The 18,778-nt window shown below is 43.2% G+C and overlaps 1 protein-coding gene across 2 annotated transcripts in view; it reads right to left on the reverse strand.

The window, feature by feature from the left end:
- Positions 1-434: 434 nt before the first annotated feature.
- Positions 435-18,778, reverse strand: part of Col6a5 (collagen, type VI, alpha 5) — a 106,394-nt gene continuing 88,050 nt past the window's right edge. Inside the window, exons 38-41 of one of the 2 annotated variants that reach the window (NM_001167923.1) lie at positions 8,511-9,200; positions 7,114-7,210; positions 6,195-6,427; positions 435-1,702 (exon numbers count right to left, since the gene is read on the reverse strand). In NM_001167923.1, coding sequence (NP_001161395.1) covers positions 1,683-1,702; positions 6,195-6,427; positions 7,114-7,210; positions 8,511-9,200 — 1,040 coding nt within the window. In that variant the 3' untranslated portion in view covers positions 435-1,682. The remainder of the gene's footprint in view (positions 1,703-6,194; positions 6,428-7,113; positions 7,211-8,510; positions 9,201-18,778) is intronic. The other variant, XM_030244492.1, reaches the window with a different exon arrangement.

The raw sequence follows: 18,778 nt of genomic DNA on the forward strand, positions 1-18,778 counted from the left end.
GTCACAACGTATAGTTTCCTATGGTTCCTGTGTATATGTGTGAAAGCTTAATATATCCACCTATTGATGGAGCTGAAGGATATGGTTAGATACGGGACAGATATTGCTTCAGTGTTGCCCCGAGTTGTAACAATCTTCCACCAGCGGTGTGGTGTCTATTGGTTCACATTCTTGGACACCATTATCGCTATCAGATTTAAGGGTCTGCTGTGGCCTTCATGCTTCCATTAAGACACACTGACAAAAGTTCTTAGAGAAAAACAAAACTATTAAATAGGCTTTGTTTTAGAAATTTCCAAAGCAATAACTGGCTACTTAAAATTAACCGACTGTGTTATTTTTCAATTATATAAAAGACAACGGTCACAGTAAGGAAAACTATGTGGAACACATATGAAATTGTCCGTGTGTTATCCCACCAGCATAGTCATTTTCACATGCTCATTGGTTTGGCAACTACTTGTTGCCTTAACCAAATCAAGTGATTTTATTAGAATATAATAATTGTACAAAATAATGGGTTTCATTATGCCATTTCCAGACAGCATGTAAAACACTCTGATAACATTCACCTCCTCTGAGTCTCCTTTTATTCCCCTCTCCCCTCCAAATCTGCTTTACTTTCTCATCCTCTTAATCCCCCAGTCCTGGAATTCCACGTATGGGAGAAGACATATGAAGCCGGCTTATGTCAATCAACACGAACGCCTACGGTTCTGTCCATCTTCCCACAAGTCACATGACTTTACTCTTCTTTATGCCTAAACAGTACTCCACTGCCTGCATACTCCATGTTAAACTGACCGAGTGTATAACAAATTCACTACTGCTTTGTCTTGTCCTGTATGTGTGTTTCCTAAGTAGGTTTAATGTGCTTTCCTGGGCTGAGTGAGACTACAGTTAATAAGAATGCACAGAATAAGTTTCTGGGTCAGACTTGGGGTTGTTGTTATTGTCTTGTTCTTTTTCTGTTTTAGAGTCTGTTTTGATACACTGTTTGAGAATAGCTCTGTTTCCAGGTTCACATGTTGGCATGATTTCTTTGGCAGCAAAACTCAAGTCCACACAATGCAAAGCACACTAAAATAGAAAACAAGTGTTCCCAGCACGAGCGGGTAGCTCACAAGGCAGCTTCTCCTCCCCTTTCTTTGTTATGAATTTGTTACTCTATAAATGTCCTGGTAAAGAAAACCCACTGACTATAGGTAACGGGTGCTAAATGTAATCTCAGGGTCCTATGGGAACCAGCGACACAGAGTTTAGGGTTGTATAAATGGGAAGAAAAAAAAAAGACAATTGGGACATTCCAATTACAAACTGTTTTTACTCAAGGGTCTAATTTGAGATGTAGATGTGATGGCGATCATGACAAACATCTTCTTTTGGCAGGCACTCACCAAAGTGATCAAAGCGAGTGAACCAAGCTGTCACGGGGAAGGCTGTTGCCTCTTCTTGCTCAGTGGTCCCATTCCTCCTGAGAGATGAAACCCGGTCCTAGTTTTGAAGGTCTGTTCCTTGATGTCTCTATCCTGAAGAGTCTCTCCCTCAGGTTTGGGACTGAGAAGCAAATTTAGTTCTAGTTCCTGCCCCGACCCTTCTAATAAATGATTGGCATTTTCTGGCTGGAACTACTGCCGCAGGGGAGTCCCATCTGCCAGCGAGCACTCTTCTCTCCTGAAAGCTCATCTTGCATCTTCGCCATCTGTAAAGCATGAAAGACACCCTGCTCTTAGCGTCATGATATTGGATAACAGTATTTCCTCCTGAGCCTACTCCTGTAGGTGCCAGGTATGAAACAAACACAAGAAACAACGATAATCCTTGCTATCTTCAACAGTCAAACTAAAAGTCCAACCTAGAGTCATCTAGGTCCATGGAGAAAAAAACGTGACCACTGGTAAAACTGTATAATGCAAAGGACTGCAGACACAAGTCTCTCTGATCTACCCATGATTTGAAATTCCCTGCTTAGTGGCTTTAGCAGATAGAATTATTATATAATCATTTGAAGGGGGGTAATGACTGTTTGCAACGTCTGGCTCTGCTCAGAATTCCTGTGGCCTCTTCATGGAATTCATTTACAGGACAACACTCCTCCCCTATCCCCATCCACCTGCTCCTGACCTCCGCCATGTAAGTTTTTGGTTGCTAATACCAGCACCTACTATCTATCCCTCAGAGGGTGCTGTTGCGCAATTGAGTGGCTCAATGAGCCCTTGCGATGAATGGCCTTGCCCTATAGCAGCTCTGGGTCCATCCATCAGCGATCTGGGAGGGAGGAAGACCCAACCTCCAGCCTCTGTTCAGGATAGTTCTGCCTCCTAACTTAGAAAAGCCTAACTCCGGGCCAGACCCAGGCTTTGGCTGCCCTCTATGGGACATTACTGGGATAGCACTTCATTTGGTGTCTTCTTCCCTAGGATGCTTCCTCCATCGAGTGATGGACTCTCCTGTGACTACTCCACGAATGGATCTCATGAACATAGGTTGTCAACTCAGGGAGCACCTCAGGGGAAGTTAGCTAAGTACCTGTCTCCATGGGAGAGGTCATGTCCTTTTGCCCTGCATCTTGGAAAGTTTCTAAAATTCTAATCCTAAATTTTTTTAACAATTTAAAAGGCACTAAAAGTATGTAACTGCAACATCCTGTAAAAGCTGACATTTAAAAATAAAGCTTCCGTGGGGGCCAGAGAGATGACTCAGAAGGGAAAAGCCAAGCCCTCTTGACTTGAGGTCAATCCCTGGAATCCATGTGTGAAAGCCCCGTGTGGAAGCATGCGTTTAGAATCCCAGCATTCCTACGGTGAAGTGGGAAGCAGAGACAGGAGAATATCCCAGAAGCTTGCAGGCAAAGCCAACCTGGAGTATGTACCACTACTCCTCCTCTTCCTCCTCCTCCTCCTCCTCTTTCTCTTCTTCCTCCTCTTCCTGCTCTTCCTCTTCATCCTCCTCTTCATCCTCTTTCTCATCTTCTTCCTCCTCTCCCTCATCCTCCTCTTCCTCCTCCTCCTCTTCCTCCTCCTCCTTCCCCTCCTCCTTCCCCCTCCTCCTCCAAACAAGGCAAAGAGAGAGAAAAACCTGGGTCCTCTGACCTCTACCTCCCCACCCCACATAATACACTCATATGCATACACCTCATACACACTCAGACATACAACAATAACAAAGTTTAACATGTTTTTCAATGACACTTCCATATTTCTTTTATCAGACAGGGTATCATGTAGCCCAGACTGGCCATGAACTCCTGATCATCCTGCCTTGACCTCCAGAGGGCTTAAACTACAAACAGACTCTACCATTGATGGCCATGTTTCTCTTTTAGCTTATCCAACAAAATCTAAATTCCATAGTGGTTGATATCAGCTGTCCATTGTATAAAATATGTTTACGTCAGATAACTTATAGTGTTCATTTCTCTCCTTAAACTTCTACCTCCATCCCTCTTCTAGTATAGGATTTCATTCCAACTGTAAACGATTCAAATGCTTTAAACTTTAAATTATTTGCCCAATCATACCTTCCTGTTGGAGATCTCTCTCTCTCTCTCTCTCTCTCTCTCTCTCTCTCTCTGTGTGTGTGTGTGTTTTAATTTCCTATGTCATAAGTCTAGGTATCAAATTTTTATCAAGATGGGATATTACTAGAATTTACCACAAATGCCTATATGTGTAAACTTTGCTCATTTTAGCAGGGAAAAGTAAACATTGTATTGGAAATGTATTAATTATATGGATAATTTGTGTAGTATTTCTAACTCTGGTCTGACCATTTCCACCCAGTCTCCAAAGCATCTTAGGAAGATTTTATATCTGGGCCACAGCACCTTAATCAGATGCAGGATGGCTAAGAGACCTGCCACACTCATGGGGGGCCTGGGGAAGGAGCAGGGCATTTGTAAGAGATGGAAGAAGGCCTCCGAGATTCCTCACACATAAAACATGTTCTTTAGGACTAGCTCCTTAGACGACCACATTCTGGCAAGTCTCTATGTGTCCACTAGAGACGATGTATGTACCCCAGAAGGGAAAATACCCACTTTAACCAAGCTCCTCATTAGCAGTGGTGGAAGACCACAGCAGCTGGGAGAGCTTTAGGGATTGTACGCTAGGTTAACAATCAGGGACTCCTCCTGCCCAGTCTGGTGAGCTGTCCACACAAGCATCCATCAGCTCTGTCACTCATCACAGCTGCAGAAAGCTAGCACTCACTGAAGTTTCAGCCTAGGCCACATGCCGTTTGAAGCACATCACATACATGCATTGTTCACCTTAGGCTCTGACATAAGCTCTGTTACTGTCTTTACTTTGCAGTCAAGGAAATGGAGGTTCAGAGAGGCAGAGTGGCATGCCCAACGTCAGATGCTCAGTGACTGAAGAAACATTCAAGTACTATTTCCTAAGTGGGCACAAAACCCTACCTCTCTAAGCTAGCTCCTCAGACAGTGTCTGTGGTTGGACTGATTTGACGATAGCTGCTCTCTCAGACTCAGTGCCTACCAACTCATGAAAGACAACGAAATCTCCCGCAAACCCAGACGACTTGTTGCTGTTTTCCCAGGAGCATGGGATCTTCTACATCGTAATATCTAGTTGAAGGACTCTTATTTAAAAACTCTGATGTGCACTCAGGATCTACAACAGTAGGCCGGTGGTTTTCAAGCATCAGCCTGTATGAGACTCCCTCACATGTTCTCAGCGACAGCTTTAGTTCAGCCGGTCTATGGTGGGATCTGAGAATCTGCATATCCAGTGAGTGCTAGATGGTGCTGATGTTGCTGGGGTTAGATTGTACCAATTTGATGATTTTCAACAGTAGACTTCCCTGAGACATGCAGCAGGAATGATCTAGGCAGGGTTCAGGCAGTGTTTTCCAAACTTGGACACATACCTGAACCACGAAGGGAGCTTTGTGAATCATACTAACTCTACGTCTCACCCTCAAACAGAGATTTCATGTGTCTAGGGTGTGGTTTTGTTCTCAATTAGAAGCTACTACAAATAGTGCTGCTATATGCATTCTAGTATGTATGAATATGTACAGATTGTTACACACACACACACACACATATGAATAGAAATTGTATTGGCTTTATAGAATTAACTTAGTTAAGGTTTCTATTTCTGTAATAATAAGCCATTACCAAAAACAACCTGGGGAGGAAAAGGCTTTTCATCTTAAACTTCCAGAAACCATCATGAAGGAAAAGCAGAGCAGGAACCCAGGGACAGGAACTAAAGCAGAGGCTGCTTACAAGCCTCTCCTCAGGGCTTCCTCAGCTTGCTTTCTCATCGCACCCAGGACCACCTGGCCTAGGGTTGGCCCCGCCCACAATGGGCGGAGCCCTACCCATATCAATCACTACTTAAGAAAATGCCTCCATAGGTTTACCTACAGGCCAATCTGGTGGTAGCATTTTCTTCACTGGAGTTCTCTCTTTCTGAATGAACCTAGCCTGTGTCAAGTTGAAATAAAAAAAAAAAAACTAGCCAGTAGAACAATCTAGAACAAGTATAGAGCCATATATCTAACTTCGGTGTAATCCATACATATTTAGTATAGAGTAATTTCCCTGCAGATCCTGGAGCACAGTGGGACTCTGGGCTGCTGTCCTAGAGACCTTTGTGGAGTTCTGATCACCATTCCATACTTCCTCTTTGACCACAGATCCATAACTACTCCTTACCCCCACCCGCTAAGAAGCTGCCCTTGGCCCTCACGTAGATCTCAGAATTGTATCACAACAGCCTCATCCTCTCCACAGCTGGAAGGCTTGGGTTACAAAGGCAGAGCTGGAGTGTTCAGAGTCAGGAGGCTCCCCACCTGCCTGAGGATGCAGCTCCTGCCTTCCTAGAATGTTTTGGTCCTCATTCACACACACACACACACACACACACACACACACACACACACACACACACCTGCCTCTCAGCTCCCTGACTCCATAGGAATCCTCAGAGCTACTTTCTCCTCTGTTCTGAACACATTAGCTCCCTTCCTACCTTTCTGAGATTTTATCTCCCTTGCCCTCTTATCTCAGGGTGTTCCCTGTGTTCCTGGATCAGCAGCAACTCTTTTATTTCCTTGCTATCACTTCTTGCTTTACTTCTTGCCCTCGTGCTTTTCAACCTCCTGGGAAAAGACCAGCCAGACAAGAGCACTTCAGGGCCTCCAATGAGGACGCTACAGACTACCTTGTTTGCTGTTCACTGGAGCTGGGGTCTCTGCGGAACAAGGCTCTTCCTTATCATTCACCATCAGTTCCCCGGAGGAGAGGAGCAGGTACAACTGCCGCATCAGATCAGCAGTGCTTTCTGAATGGTTGCCATGACTGTTCCCTAGGAGGAAGAAATGCTGCTCCTGAGATCCAGAGTCTCCAGACAGCTCATTCTCTCCTGCCTCGATTCTGTACACCTCGGGGATGAGTCTGGGATGAAGGAGGAAAGTAATTAAAGTGGTTAGCCAAGTCCTGTGTAAGATTAAGTGCAAATCTAGCCACATACCAGAACAGAAATCCACCTCATGCACGTGATAGGAATAGTCCTCGTGGGGTTTGTGGATGCAAGGGCAATTTTCTAATATCCAGAAGGAGAATTAGACACATATTTGTCTCAGAGGTTTAGGAATTCCACACCAATGTTGTTTTCATCACTAAAGTTTTATTGGGGACTTGGGGCTTTGCTTTGCAAAGTCAGACTCATTCCTGCAGCTCTGACATGAGCTTCCTGAAAGGCAGGATGGTTTCTGTCACTTTTTTCTTCCAACCTGTGATACTGTAAGCTTTTCTTGGGCAGTAGCCAATCTGAGTTGCATTATATAGTTATCAATATGAGATAGTTTTAATAAAAGCAATGTATACGGTTGATTGTAATATAAAATGTGGACCTGTATAGTACAGATTGTGTTCTGCCTTCTGCTAGCCAGTGATATCATCACCAACACAACATTTTAAAAAAACCCTTGCTCAGCCCAAATCCTACATCCTGAAATGAAAATGCCATTCACTTCATATCCTTAGATTATGACCCACTAATGCTGGACCAGCTATCACTTCACATTCTCAAGGATTGTTTCCTGGGCAGTACTCCCCACATCTGAAATTTCTTAACTCACAATGCACTGTCTTCTGTGCCAGCATTCTCTGGGCCAGGGAAGGTGAGATTATCACACTTGGCTTGCAGGTCTCTGCCGGGATATTTGTTGATAGCACCTGGAGACAGTGGAATTCTTAGTCCAGTTTTTACCTTCCCACATAATGCCTATAACCCAAAAAGTCAACTCATCTTTTCCTGGAGATGGAAGTCTCTTAAAAAAACAAATTAATCTTGTGAGGGACTTTGCAAAGTCGGCATGCTGGCATTGAAAGACCTTGTTCTTGCCAAGTCAATGAGATATAGCAATAATTGAATTAAAAGTTCCCATGCTTGGTGATTCAATTCAAGGACATTTCTGCATTCCTCCTGTTATCTCTTCTCCCCTCATCCCACACCCAAGAAATGGAGGCTCTTCTTAATAAGCTCTGTTGGCCATTGAAGTTGTCTTCCTTGTTTCTACCTTGGGGTTGAAAGAAGGCACTGTTTTTGACTCAGTAGTAAATATATTGCCTGAACTCCATGATTCCTAACTCTAAGCCGAGTCCTGGGATTGTGTGTGTGCCAGAACTCCTAAAATCCTGGGTAACCCTAGCAAGCTCCCAGCCACCACAGATTACCACACAGCATGACTTTTGCTCTGTCCTGATTCCTAGCACAGGCCAGGACTTGTTTGACACTTCTAAAAACTTAGCCTATTCCATACCTCTGTCTAAAATTACAATGCCAAGGTCAGAAGCTGAAGCAGCTACTCTCAGAGAGCCACAGTAGAAAGACACATTTCAAATCACTATGTGGTTGTATTTAAGCTAGATCTTGCAGAGAGGCTCTAGAAAATAGCTATACCTATAAATCATAAGAATTCAATTCAGAACCAAGGCTGACAAGGTAGACCAGATGTCCTTGGGAAAAGTGGAGGTAGTGATAGTAGGGGTTTTATTTACTATAACAGTACACTTTGTTAAGGGTTTAGTAACTAAAGTGCAGCTTAATAGAAAAGAATATATTCCTAGGGTCAGAATGTGTGGGGTTGAGTCTAGAATTTACCATGCATTAATTATGAGCTTTTGAGAAATGTATTTAGTGTGTTCAAACCTTAGTTTTTCCTTTATAGAAAAGGGATCTGAATTCATCCCTTTGAGGGCTATGCTGAAGATTAACTGATGTAGCCAGTCAGAGAACCAAACACGTAGCAAATGTTCAGAAGTCAGGCTTAAAGAAAATCTTTCAACTATTTGAGGATCTCCTGCCTAGAACTGTACCCAACATGAACAGGCTTTTCTCTGAGATTCTCTCACTGACTCCTGTTCACATCCTACCACTCTCTACTAAAATGACATGCATTTGATTAAGTACGCTGATTGACTGCACACAGAGACATCAATAAAGCAACAAAGGAGAGAGGCTTGAGTGACTTACGTCTGATCGAATGAACAAATGGCTTGATGAACTTGATGACATAGTCCAAATCTGGCCTGTGTACCCGGCCAAGCCGGACTAAGTGATGATCCAGAGGGTGGCTTGCTAATTCTTCTAACTCCATGTCATTGTGTATCGGACCAAAGGAAAATACAAATATGGAGTAGCCTTGGCACTTGGCTCTCAGAGATGCATTCCTTAAAACTTCTTTGTCTAAAGGGTTGGTTTCACCTGCAGTTACTATAAAGATAACTTTGTTTTTCCTCAGATTGGGGGTTCCTACAAAGACATTGTCAACTGTCCACTGAAGGGCATGCCCAATAAAAACATCACCATTGAGCTGCTGAAGAGACTCTTGGAGATGATGCTTCATTTGATGTACAGTGTTGTAAGTGACCAAATCGAATTCCAGGTAGACTGGGCACTCTTCAGTGTTTGGCAGATAGCCTGGGGGAGAGTAGGTCAGGACAGCCACTCTGTCTCCTAAGACAGAGGTCAGTGGAGCTGGGGCAATGTGAAAGTAATCCAGTACTGACGTTATCAAAGTTCTCACTTCCTTAAACTCGTTACGTCCTCCTACTCGTTGAGAAGCATCTATGAGGAAAGCCACGTCCATGTAATATTCTTGAAGAGAAGCATCCCCAGGCTCATGAGCAAGACCCAGTTCTTCTCTGCCATGACTTTCATGTTCTGCAACAGAATAACTTTAGTCACTAGTGGTGAAAGGGTTAACTTGAAACTCTAAGACATGAGTGTAAACACATGCCATGGGATGCTCCTACTCTTCATTCCCATACCATGACAGACACCACTAATCAATATGTTAGCAGGCATCACTAATTAATCTCAGTACTTGTCCTGAAATACATTCTTCAAATCTGCCTTCACTTGGTGCAGAATTATTTCCATTTGACACATGGTGCCACATAAGAAACCTACTTGCTACCAACTTCAGGTTTTTCTGAAATGACTGATTTGACTCCAAAACATCTCAATGTAAGAAGAGAAATATATGCCTAATTTTAGCTCTTCCTCGTGGTTACAAATCCTGCGGCATGCAATCACATCTACTGACTATTTAATTACGAGGAGTAAACACATGAGAAAGTACAGATGTCAAAGTTACAACTCATGTGCTGGCATATATGGTAGGTAAAAGCAACATCCATAAAGCAACATCATGGGGCAGGTGTAAGTCAGTACTGACTTTAGAACCTTGCTGATTGTAAGATATGACAATCTTTAAGACTTGGGTACTGTGAGTGGTGGCTATCAGCCCATGACGAGACAAGGAACTCACATCAGGAGGGAGGGCAAATGGTATCAGTAAGCATTGGCTAAATCAGTTAACATTAAATTCTTTCCACAAAGCATTCTCAGAGAAGAAATCAATACCCCAATTTACACACTTGCCTGTGTGTGTGTGTGTGTGTGTGTGTGTGTGTGTGTGTGTGTGTGTGTACAACTGTACTTGCTACGGGCATGCATGTGAAGAGGCTAGACGTTGTAACTGAGTGTCTTCCTTAATCACTCTTCCCATTCCCTTTTTGAGACAGGGTTTCTCATTGAACCCAGCCCTTGCTTTTGAAGCTAGATGGACTGCCTGGCTCAAGAGCTCTGGGACCCACCTGTCTCCATGCCCTACTTCCCCCCCGACCCATACCCCAGCCCTGGTGTTACAGCTGAGTACTGACATGTGCAGCTTTTACATGAGTGCTGGGCCCTAACCTTCAAGGAAGGCTCCCTTTCCACTGGGCCATCTCTCCATCCTTCTCAGTTTATATTCAGATGCAAGCTACTCTGTTGCAGACCATCACTCCCAGTGATATTGCTTTAAATCTACAGGATTGTGAATGCTTTCTACACTCCTGGGAGAGGCAGCCAGATGGGGAAATGGGGGAATCATCAGCTCTGTAAGACAAGAAGTAAATGGCCAGTGTCCTTTCTCTCTCTGAAAGAAGTGTGTTTGTAAGCACACTAGAATAATCAGTAGCTTTCTAACTGGGGAAAGACGTATTGATTTCTATTTCTGCTCAACCTGTAGTAGAAGGTCTCACATTTAGTGTTCTATTTAGTCTCCAAACAGTAAATGAACCAACAATACTAGATTAATACTATAGAAGTTAGTATCAAGATAGGATGCAACAAACACACAATTAGTACAAATGATTTTTATTAATATTGGAAATGTTTTATTAGACAGGTTTTTGAATGTTCAAATGAACCTGGGGCAAATCCACACTGCCCTTTTGTCTATTCTCGGATTTGACTTGCTAATCCCTTTTTAGAGTAATTTTTGAATCTATATTAACTAGGAGTGGTGGTCTAGACCAGGTATGGTAGTATACTCTTTTAATCCCAGAACTCAGGAGACAGGCAGATCTCTGTAAGTTCAAGGTCAGTCTAGCCTATGAAGTGAGTCCCAGGCCAAAGCTATATAGTGAGATCCTGTCTCAAAAAAAAAAAAAATCCATTGGTTTAAGAAATTGTTCAGTAGTTAAGAGCTCATGTTGCTCTTGTAGAGGATCCAGGTTCAGTTCCAAGCACCCAAAGGGTAGCTCACAGCCATCAGTAACTCCAGTTCCAAAGAATCTAATACCCTCTTCTGACTTCCACGGGTACCAGGCAGATATATTGTACACATATATACGTGTAGATAAAATACCCATATACACAAATAAATAAATCTAACTTAAAACAATGCAATGGTTGTATATAGTTTTCCTTTCATGTAATTTCTTTGCCTGGTTTTTGGTGTTAAAATGACTTCAAAGAATGAGTTGGTAAATAGTCTTTCCTCTTCAATTCCCTAGAAAAGTTTATATAGAATTGATATTCATGGCCAGGCAGTAATGGCTCATGCCTTTTATCCTGGCATTCAGAGGCAGAGGCAGGCAGATTTCTGAGTTCGAGGCCAGCCTGGTCTACAGAGTGAGTTCTAGGACAGCCAGAGCTACACAAAGAAACCCTGTCTCAAAGAAATATTTTTAGAAAGAATTGATATTCATCATTTCTTAGGAGGTTTGTTGAATTTGTGGTAAAATCATGGGAAAACTTCGAGTACAAATCAAATCATTCTGACAAGCTAGTTAGCTTATTTCTTCTTGTGGTGACTTTCATATTGTCAGACACTGTGTCTAATTTATATGTAAAAGTGGCTCATTATGTTCTGTAACCCTTTTGAAAGCTGTAGAACACAGAAGATGCCTCCTCTCTCTGCTAACACCGGTTATTTGTGTCTACCTTTTCTGGAGAGTCTGATTCTATAGCTTTATCAGTTTTAATTGATCTCAGAGATCTGACTCTTGGCTTTATTGACTTTTATCTTTTTTTTTTGTTCATTGGGTCCTTAAATGTTATTGCTTTCTTCTGCCCACTCTGGGGTTGCTTGTCTTTCTGTTTCTGGCTTCTTAAAAGGGAAATTGAGGTGACTGATTGGAAGTTATTCATGTTCTTGTTTTTGTTTTTTCACCAGTATAAGCATTTGATATTAAAATTCTCTATGCTCTAGTGGGGTCTTGGAAGATCTGGAATGTCTGTTTCATTTGTATTTCTCCCAAAATCCTTTCTGATTTCTTTATTGATCTCTGTTTCAGCCATGGATTGTTTTAGTGTTTTATTTATTTTCTAAAGGTTTGGGGATATTTCAAAGATCCTTCTGCTAATTATTTTGACTTTAGTTCTATTTGGGTCAGAAAATATTCTTGCTATGACTTGAATCCTTTAACATTCTCAAACATTGTCCCAATGCATGAACACAACAGTGGTCTATTTTGGCAAGTATTTCATGAGCATTACAAAAGAATGTACACTTTGCTCCTGGGTGGAATGTTCTGGAAGTGCCAAATAGTTTACTTTAGCTGATAATGTTGCTTTACCGTGCGCTTATTCTCTCATTCTCTCTCTCTCTCTCTTCCTCTCTCTCTCTCTCTCTCTCAGATATTAAGAGAATATGGAGACTCACTGATTTTTTTATTCTAATTATTGAACTTTTTTCACTTGAGAAATTTCCATTGCTATAGTTTCAAGTGGCCTGCTATTTTTTCCAGTTGTCAGATCGAGGCTGTCTGCCCTTAACCTCCTCGCTAGTGCACTGTTCCCCCTAACATGATAGTCTTCCTCTCTACAGATGTTACTTGAGCACTGGAGAAGAGGCTCAGTGGGTAAAGGCTCCTGCTGTGCCGGCACCCAGGTAAAAGGTTGGCTGTGACTGCACCTGTAACCCCAGCACTGAGGGGTGCAGAGACAGGAGGTTTCTGGGGCTCACTGGCTGCCACCCTGGCTCCATCCCTGAGAGATCCTGAAAGAAGTCAGGCAAAGAGTGTTTGAGCAGGTGTTGAGCAGGTCACCAAGTGTCCTCCTCTGTGAGAGTGCGCTCATGTGGGTGGACACAAGCACGCATGCACTCACTCACCAGCGTAGCTGGGAGAGCATCTACAGATCTCTGGAGTTCTCTCTGTGCAGCTCTCGCCCCTATCCTATGAACCTTAGCTCCTTGTCTCCCTGTGCCTTCAGAGCTCGTTCCTCATCTCTGAGAACTCATGAGGCTCACCTAAAATTCTCTCACGCCACATAGAATCTTAGGTGAGGAAAGCAGAGACTCTGCTACTCACCTCCTTTTCTCTATCTCCCAGGAGTTTCCTAAAGTCCAGTGTCTTTCTTTTTTTCTTTACTTATTTTATGTACATCGGTACACTGTCACTGTCTTCAGACACACCAGAAGTGGGTATCAGATCCTATTACAGATGGTTGTGAGCCATCATGTGGTTGTAGGAATTGAACTCAGGACCTCTGGAAGAACAGTCAGTGCTCTTATCCACTGAGCCAGCTCTCCAGCCTATTGTCTTAACTGTTATCTCACCTGTGTGAGATTTCTTTTCTGTTGGTTATGCCGGATTTGGCCCCTCTATTCTATCTGAGAGGCTCTGTTATAAAATACTGATCAGTGTGTGCGTGTGTATGTGTGTGTGTATGTGTGTGTGTGTGTGTGTGTGTGTGTGTGTGTGGTGGGGTGATTGTTTCTCTCCAAGCATAAAGAACTGGTCACACGTGTACTAGGTTCATAGTACATTTATAGAAACCAACAGGATTTGGCACTTCATAAGCTTGCTTGGAATGTACAGGGCTCTCATTCCCCACCAGAAACCCAGTTTGAAGTTCTTAATGAGTACGGTCCAGATGAAATTCCTGATTAAACTGCTGATCAGCAGATTAGAAGTGTGTCCTGTAGTGCTCTTTGCTGACAGTGCAAACCATCTCTGAGGGTCACAGCCCCAGCACATGAGGGACTGACTGTACTGAGAAGAGAATGGGCTTTCTGCCTTTTGGGAGTTTGAAGTTCTGGACCTAACTGACCATGATCTGTGTTATCAGCAACAGCTCTGATTTCCAGTGCCCGATTATCCGTCTTTTTAGGGGCCAACCAGCAGACTTCCATAAACATAGAGGCCATGATTGCACAGATGCTATGGTAGGAGAGGAAGGACTGACTGACCGGAGTAGTAAAATGCCATTCCGTGTATGCTTAGAAATATCACTATCTCATTTTTAGTTTTCTTTTTATAAATAAACTAAAATCTCATTTCCCTCCTCCAAGCACCCAGCAACAAATCCTTTTCTAAAGAGGCACAAACCACCTACAAGGAACCCTTAAAAATAGGTTCCCTCTGAACTTAGATTTTCATGAAAAAAAATCAAAGAAACTAAATATAGATGACCATGCTTTGAAAACTCAAAATTTAGTCCAACCCTAAGGTAGGATTGTTCTATTTTGGGTCTAAATTCATGTTATTTGGGAAGATTCAGGCTTCGGAAATATCTCTCCTTTAAGAAAACCTGGCAGGAGCCTAAATAAAACTTGCACACAGCTCGCCGCAATGCTCAACATTCTCTCCAAATGTCAGTGTAACTAAAGTTCTGTGGAAGAACGGAGTTAAAAGGGCAAAGGGGTGATATCTGGCTCACTGCCATGCATAAGACTTGGATGGAATGAGTGATGTGATCAGGTTTCCTAGGAAGTACTCCCCAGAGAGAAGCCGAACTTTAATCAAAGATGTGCATCACTGAGCCAAGTAGGGGTGTGGAAGGGAAATTTAGGGAGCAGGGAGCATCGTAGGGCATGAGACCTCTGGACAGGACGAGTGTGCTGACTCAGTATGGTTGTTTGTCATGATACTTGTGGAAAATCTCATTGACATTTGTGAGTTATCCAGTGGGCTGCCTTGGAATGTACCAGTGCCAAAATTAGCCATGGGATTTTCTTTTCTTTTTATCTCTTTTGGGGTTTATTGTTATTGTTGTCTTGCTTTTACATTGTTTGTTTGCTTTTCAAGACAGTGTTTCTTGGTGTAGCGCTGGCTATCCTAGAACTTGATCTGTAGACCAGGCTGGCCTCAAACTCAGAGATCTGTCAGAGATCTCCCAAGTGCTGGGATTAAAAGGGATGTGCCATTACTTCACATCTTAGTCATGGGTTTGTTATTTTTTATAAGCTATGAGGCTAATATATGTATTGAGTTCTATTCATGTGAATAATTTCTGACGTCCTTCTTTTTAAAAAATGTGTGTGTGTGTTCCTGTGTGCATGTCTATGTACCACATGCATGCCTGGTGCTCAAAGAGGCCAGAAGAAGGTATAAGATCCCTTGTAACAGGATGATTATGAATCAACATGTGATTCTGAGAACAAACCCCAAGTCCTCTGACAAGTCGGCCAGCGAGCTCTTAACCACTGAGCCAGCCCTTAGAGGTCCATGTCGCTGGTATTGTTCAAGTTCAACATTTTCCCAACATTCGAAAGCACTGGCGATGCTTTCTGTTTCTGCTTTCTGATACTAAACCAAGTATTCCATCCACTTCAGGCCTTGGGGTCAGATCTCCACATATCTTCTCTCATCAAAATATCCTTTTAGCATGAGACTGGGGTTGCCACTGCTCCCAATTCACACCTAAGCAGACCTAAGCTTGGAGACGTTCGGTGATTTAGCCAAGAAACGAAAGCCTAGAAGTAGAGACAGAATCTATACCAAATCTGTCCCAATGGCTGACTCCTTCAGAAGGAGGAGTCGTCAAACATCAGGGTAGGGAAGAAATAGTGAAGTACACACTAACCAGGGCGAGAAAGGCTCAGGGACCTGATGAGAAGAAAGTCGTCTTCAGTCTATTGGCATTCTCTCTGACAGAGGCCATGAGGGAATATTTTCTTCTAAAAGTATGTCATGACATAAATAAAATCGGCCTTCCTTTTCCTCCAGTAGGCATTGCAGAGCGGTGGTTATGGACAGGTCTTAGGAGCTGGAGTCTTATTTCTGCCTGTTTTTAATTCAGTGACCCCGGCTCTTCTCCATCACTCCATTCCTCTCTACAAAGTGCCATGCTAATACACAACAATTCCATGAGGTTTTTGAGGAAAAAAATGGAATAGTTTGCAAAGCTCACAACAAATTAAAGTGTTCACAAATTTAATCTTTATAAGTAAACAAGAAGAAAACTCCTAGGGCTACGAAAGTCCTCCCTGCAATGGTAAATTCTTCAGAACTTCGATAAGAAAAGAAAATGCAGCCTGTTGGCCTAACTTACAGACGCACTCACACGAGCCCCAGAAGTGACGAGCCCACTGTGTTCTCGCAGGCATATCTGCAGAGGACTTGGCAGCACTTTATGCGCCTCTCCATCTCACACCCGCAGCCCGGGCCTCTCCTCCCCTCTGTCTGGTGAGGTCACTGGCCAGGGTCCCAGGGCTGGGCCGGGAAAGCAGGGGAGGCAGGCACAGCTTGTGCACACCACTGTATGCCATTAACATGTCATGCGGAAACAGAAACCCTTACACGCCCCGTGTTTTTCTGGGAGAACCTCTTCTCGTTTAAGTAGACAAAACTTGAAAACAGGTTTCATTCTTTTCCCTGAGGATAGGCCCAATGGTCTTCTTGGCCTTGATTTTTCTAGGTGGTTCTCAGATCGTCAGAACATCACTTCCGAACCATTCTGTGCTCAGAAACAAGAGTCGGCAGAAAAGGCCTGCCTCCTGGGGAGAAGCCCTGCCTCCTTCGAGAATCTCTGCACCCAAAACACCTGCAGACACGTGCCCTCCGGTTTTAAATGAAGTCACTCTGTGCTTTATGTTTCTAGGTGGGTTTATTATAAGCAAGCTTTAAAAATTAAATTGGAAAAAATTTTAAACACCAGAACTATATCGCCAAAATTATTTGAAAATAACTCTCCAAAATAATGATGCAATTTATGTTGTTTTCAGATTTGGTAAATGAATGTACTTCACCATTTATAAGTGACCACGGAGCCACCACCAACCACAGTCAGGTCGACGGTGCAGGTGACCAGAGGTTGATGCAATGCAGAACATGAGCTGACTGACATTCCAGGGATGGCTCGGAAGCCAACTCTGCCATCCAATGCACATTTACGTTAAAGTGCATGTATGTGCAAGTTGAATATGGAGCAGCAAAAGTCAGAATCAAATGACATGTTTAAGAAGAGGTCCATAGCTAAATATATCCATTTGTTGGAGGGGCATTATGAGAGTGTTTAGAAAAATCAGGATGGAGTTTATAGCAATTTGGACAATGTTAGACATGATACCGTGTGAAAAAATAGAACATGCAGTTGAATAAAGCCAGGGAGACAAAGGACGCATTCAACACTTAAAAAAAAGGTGTTTGATAAATGCTTTTGAAGGTTTATGTTCAAATTTTTATTATCACTTTATGGTTCCTTTGAGTTTTGTTTTTGTTTTTGTTTTTTTTTAATTAAGATCCTGGAGTAATGATGGGGCAGCAATGGGCAGATGGAGATGCTGCAGGCCTCCACTCACACCAGATGCCAGAATCCCTCTTCAGCTATTGCAAAAAACAAGTCTCCAGATACCGCAGTTACATTCTCAGACCCCACATGGTATAAGGAAAACTAGCTCTGGCCAAGTTGTCCTCTAACACTCTACATAGACAATGGTTATTGCAACACACACACACAGACACACACACACACACAGACACACAGACACACCACACAGACACACACATACACAGAGACACACACACAGACACACACACACATACACACACACTAAACAAAGAAACAAATGCACAAACATTTAAACACATCATTTTGGGGGCTCCACTACCCCAAAATGATTGACTAGGTCCAGAATGAACACTTACAGGATTCATTTCTAGTGAGTTCCCAGGTGCTTCTGCCAGAAAGGAGGAACCTCACTGTAAGAGTCACGTGAACAGTGGATCTCACACCAGAGATCATATAGAATCTATATAGCCTCATAGAGTGGGACTGGGGATGAGCTCAATGCAAGCTGGAGCAGGCAGAAGCAGCTAAGTGAGAGGCTAACTGGGGGAGACAGGCAGGGGTTGGGTATCTTGTGGAAGAGGGTGACAACCCGCTGCCAGCCAACAGGGCACAGGAACTGTAAAATTCTTAAATGGTTGAGATCACAGACTTTCCCTCAAGCCTCTCCACTCAAGGACAGAAAGGTCAGCCATCAGCTGCAAGAATTACATGATAAATGAGTAGTAGACACACAGCATATGGAGGCACTCATCAAAGTTATCAACTAATTTGTACCATGCATCTGGAATTTACGAAGGCTTAGCTCTCAGTGACTAAAGGTTTGGAATCACAACTGACCCCAGAAGGAGTCCTTAGCAGGTTTTCGGCAACTGGCTACAAAAGATTTGAGAGAGAAGAGAAGGGCGGGGAGGGGCAGGGCAGGGCAGGGCAGGGCAAGGCACGGCAGTGATGGCAGTATGGGGAGAATCAGAAACAGACAGACGGACAGACAGACAGACATTTGAGACTCAGATTTACTTATGGGACTAAAGACATAAACATGACATCCCTGGGCCTGAGACACTATTCCCAGACTATCACTACCCACAGTCCATTACAGGAATCCCACACACACACACTTCAGAACTTTGGTGGGGTAACCGTTTACTTTTTATCCTCCTGATAGAAATGTGAACAGGTATTTCTTTAACCAAACTGAACCCCACAGTGGCTGCAAGGTTCTGGACTGTACAGACACCTGGAAAGCCAAGTGAAAAGTCTTTCTTTTCTTCTTAAATTGCTATTATTGTATCAGTAATGATGGTTGCAACATCTCTCTCTCCCTCTCTCTCTCTCTCTCCCCCCTTCTCTCCCTTTCTCTCTCCCTCTCTCTCTCTGTCTCCCTCTCTCCTCTGCTTTCTCTGATCCATTTCCAAGACTTGGGAATGGTCGCCTCTAACAAAGCCATCACA

Source organism: Mus musculus, chromosome 9 (genome assembly GCF_000001635.26).
Source record: "Mus musculus strain C57BL/6J chromosome 9, GRCm38.p6 C57BL/6J".
In the NCBI taxonomy this organism is placed as follows: Eukaryota; Metazoa; Chordata; class Mammalia; order Rodentia; family Muridae; genus Mus; species Mus musculus.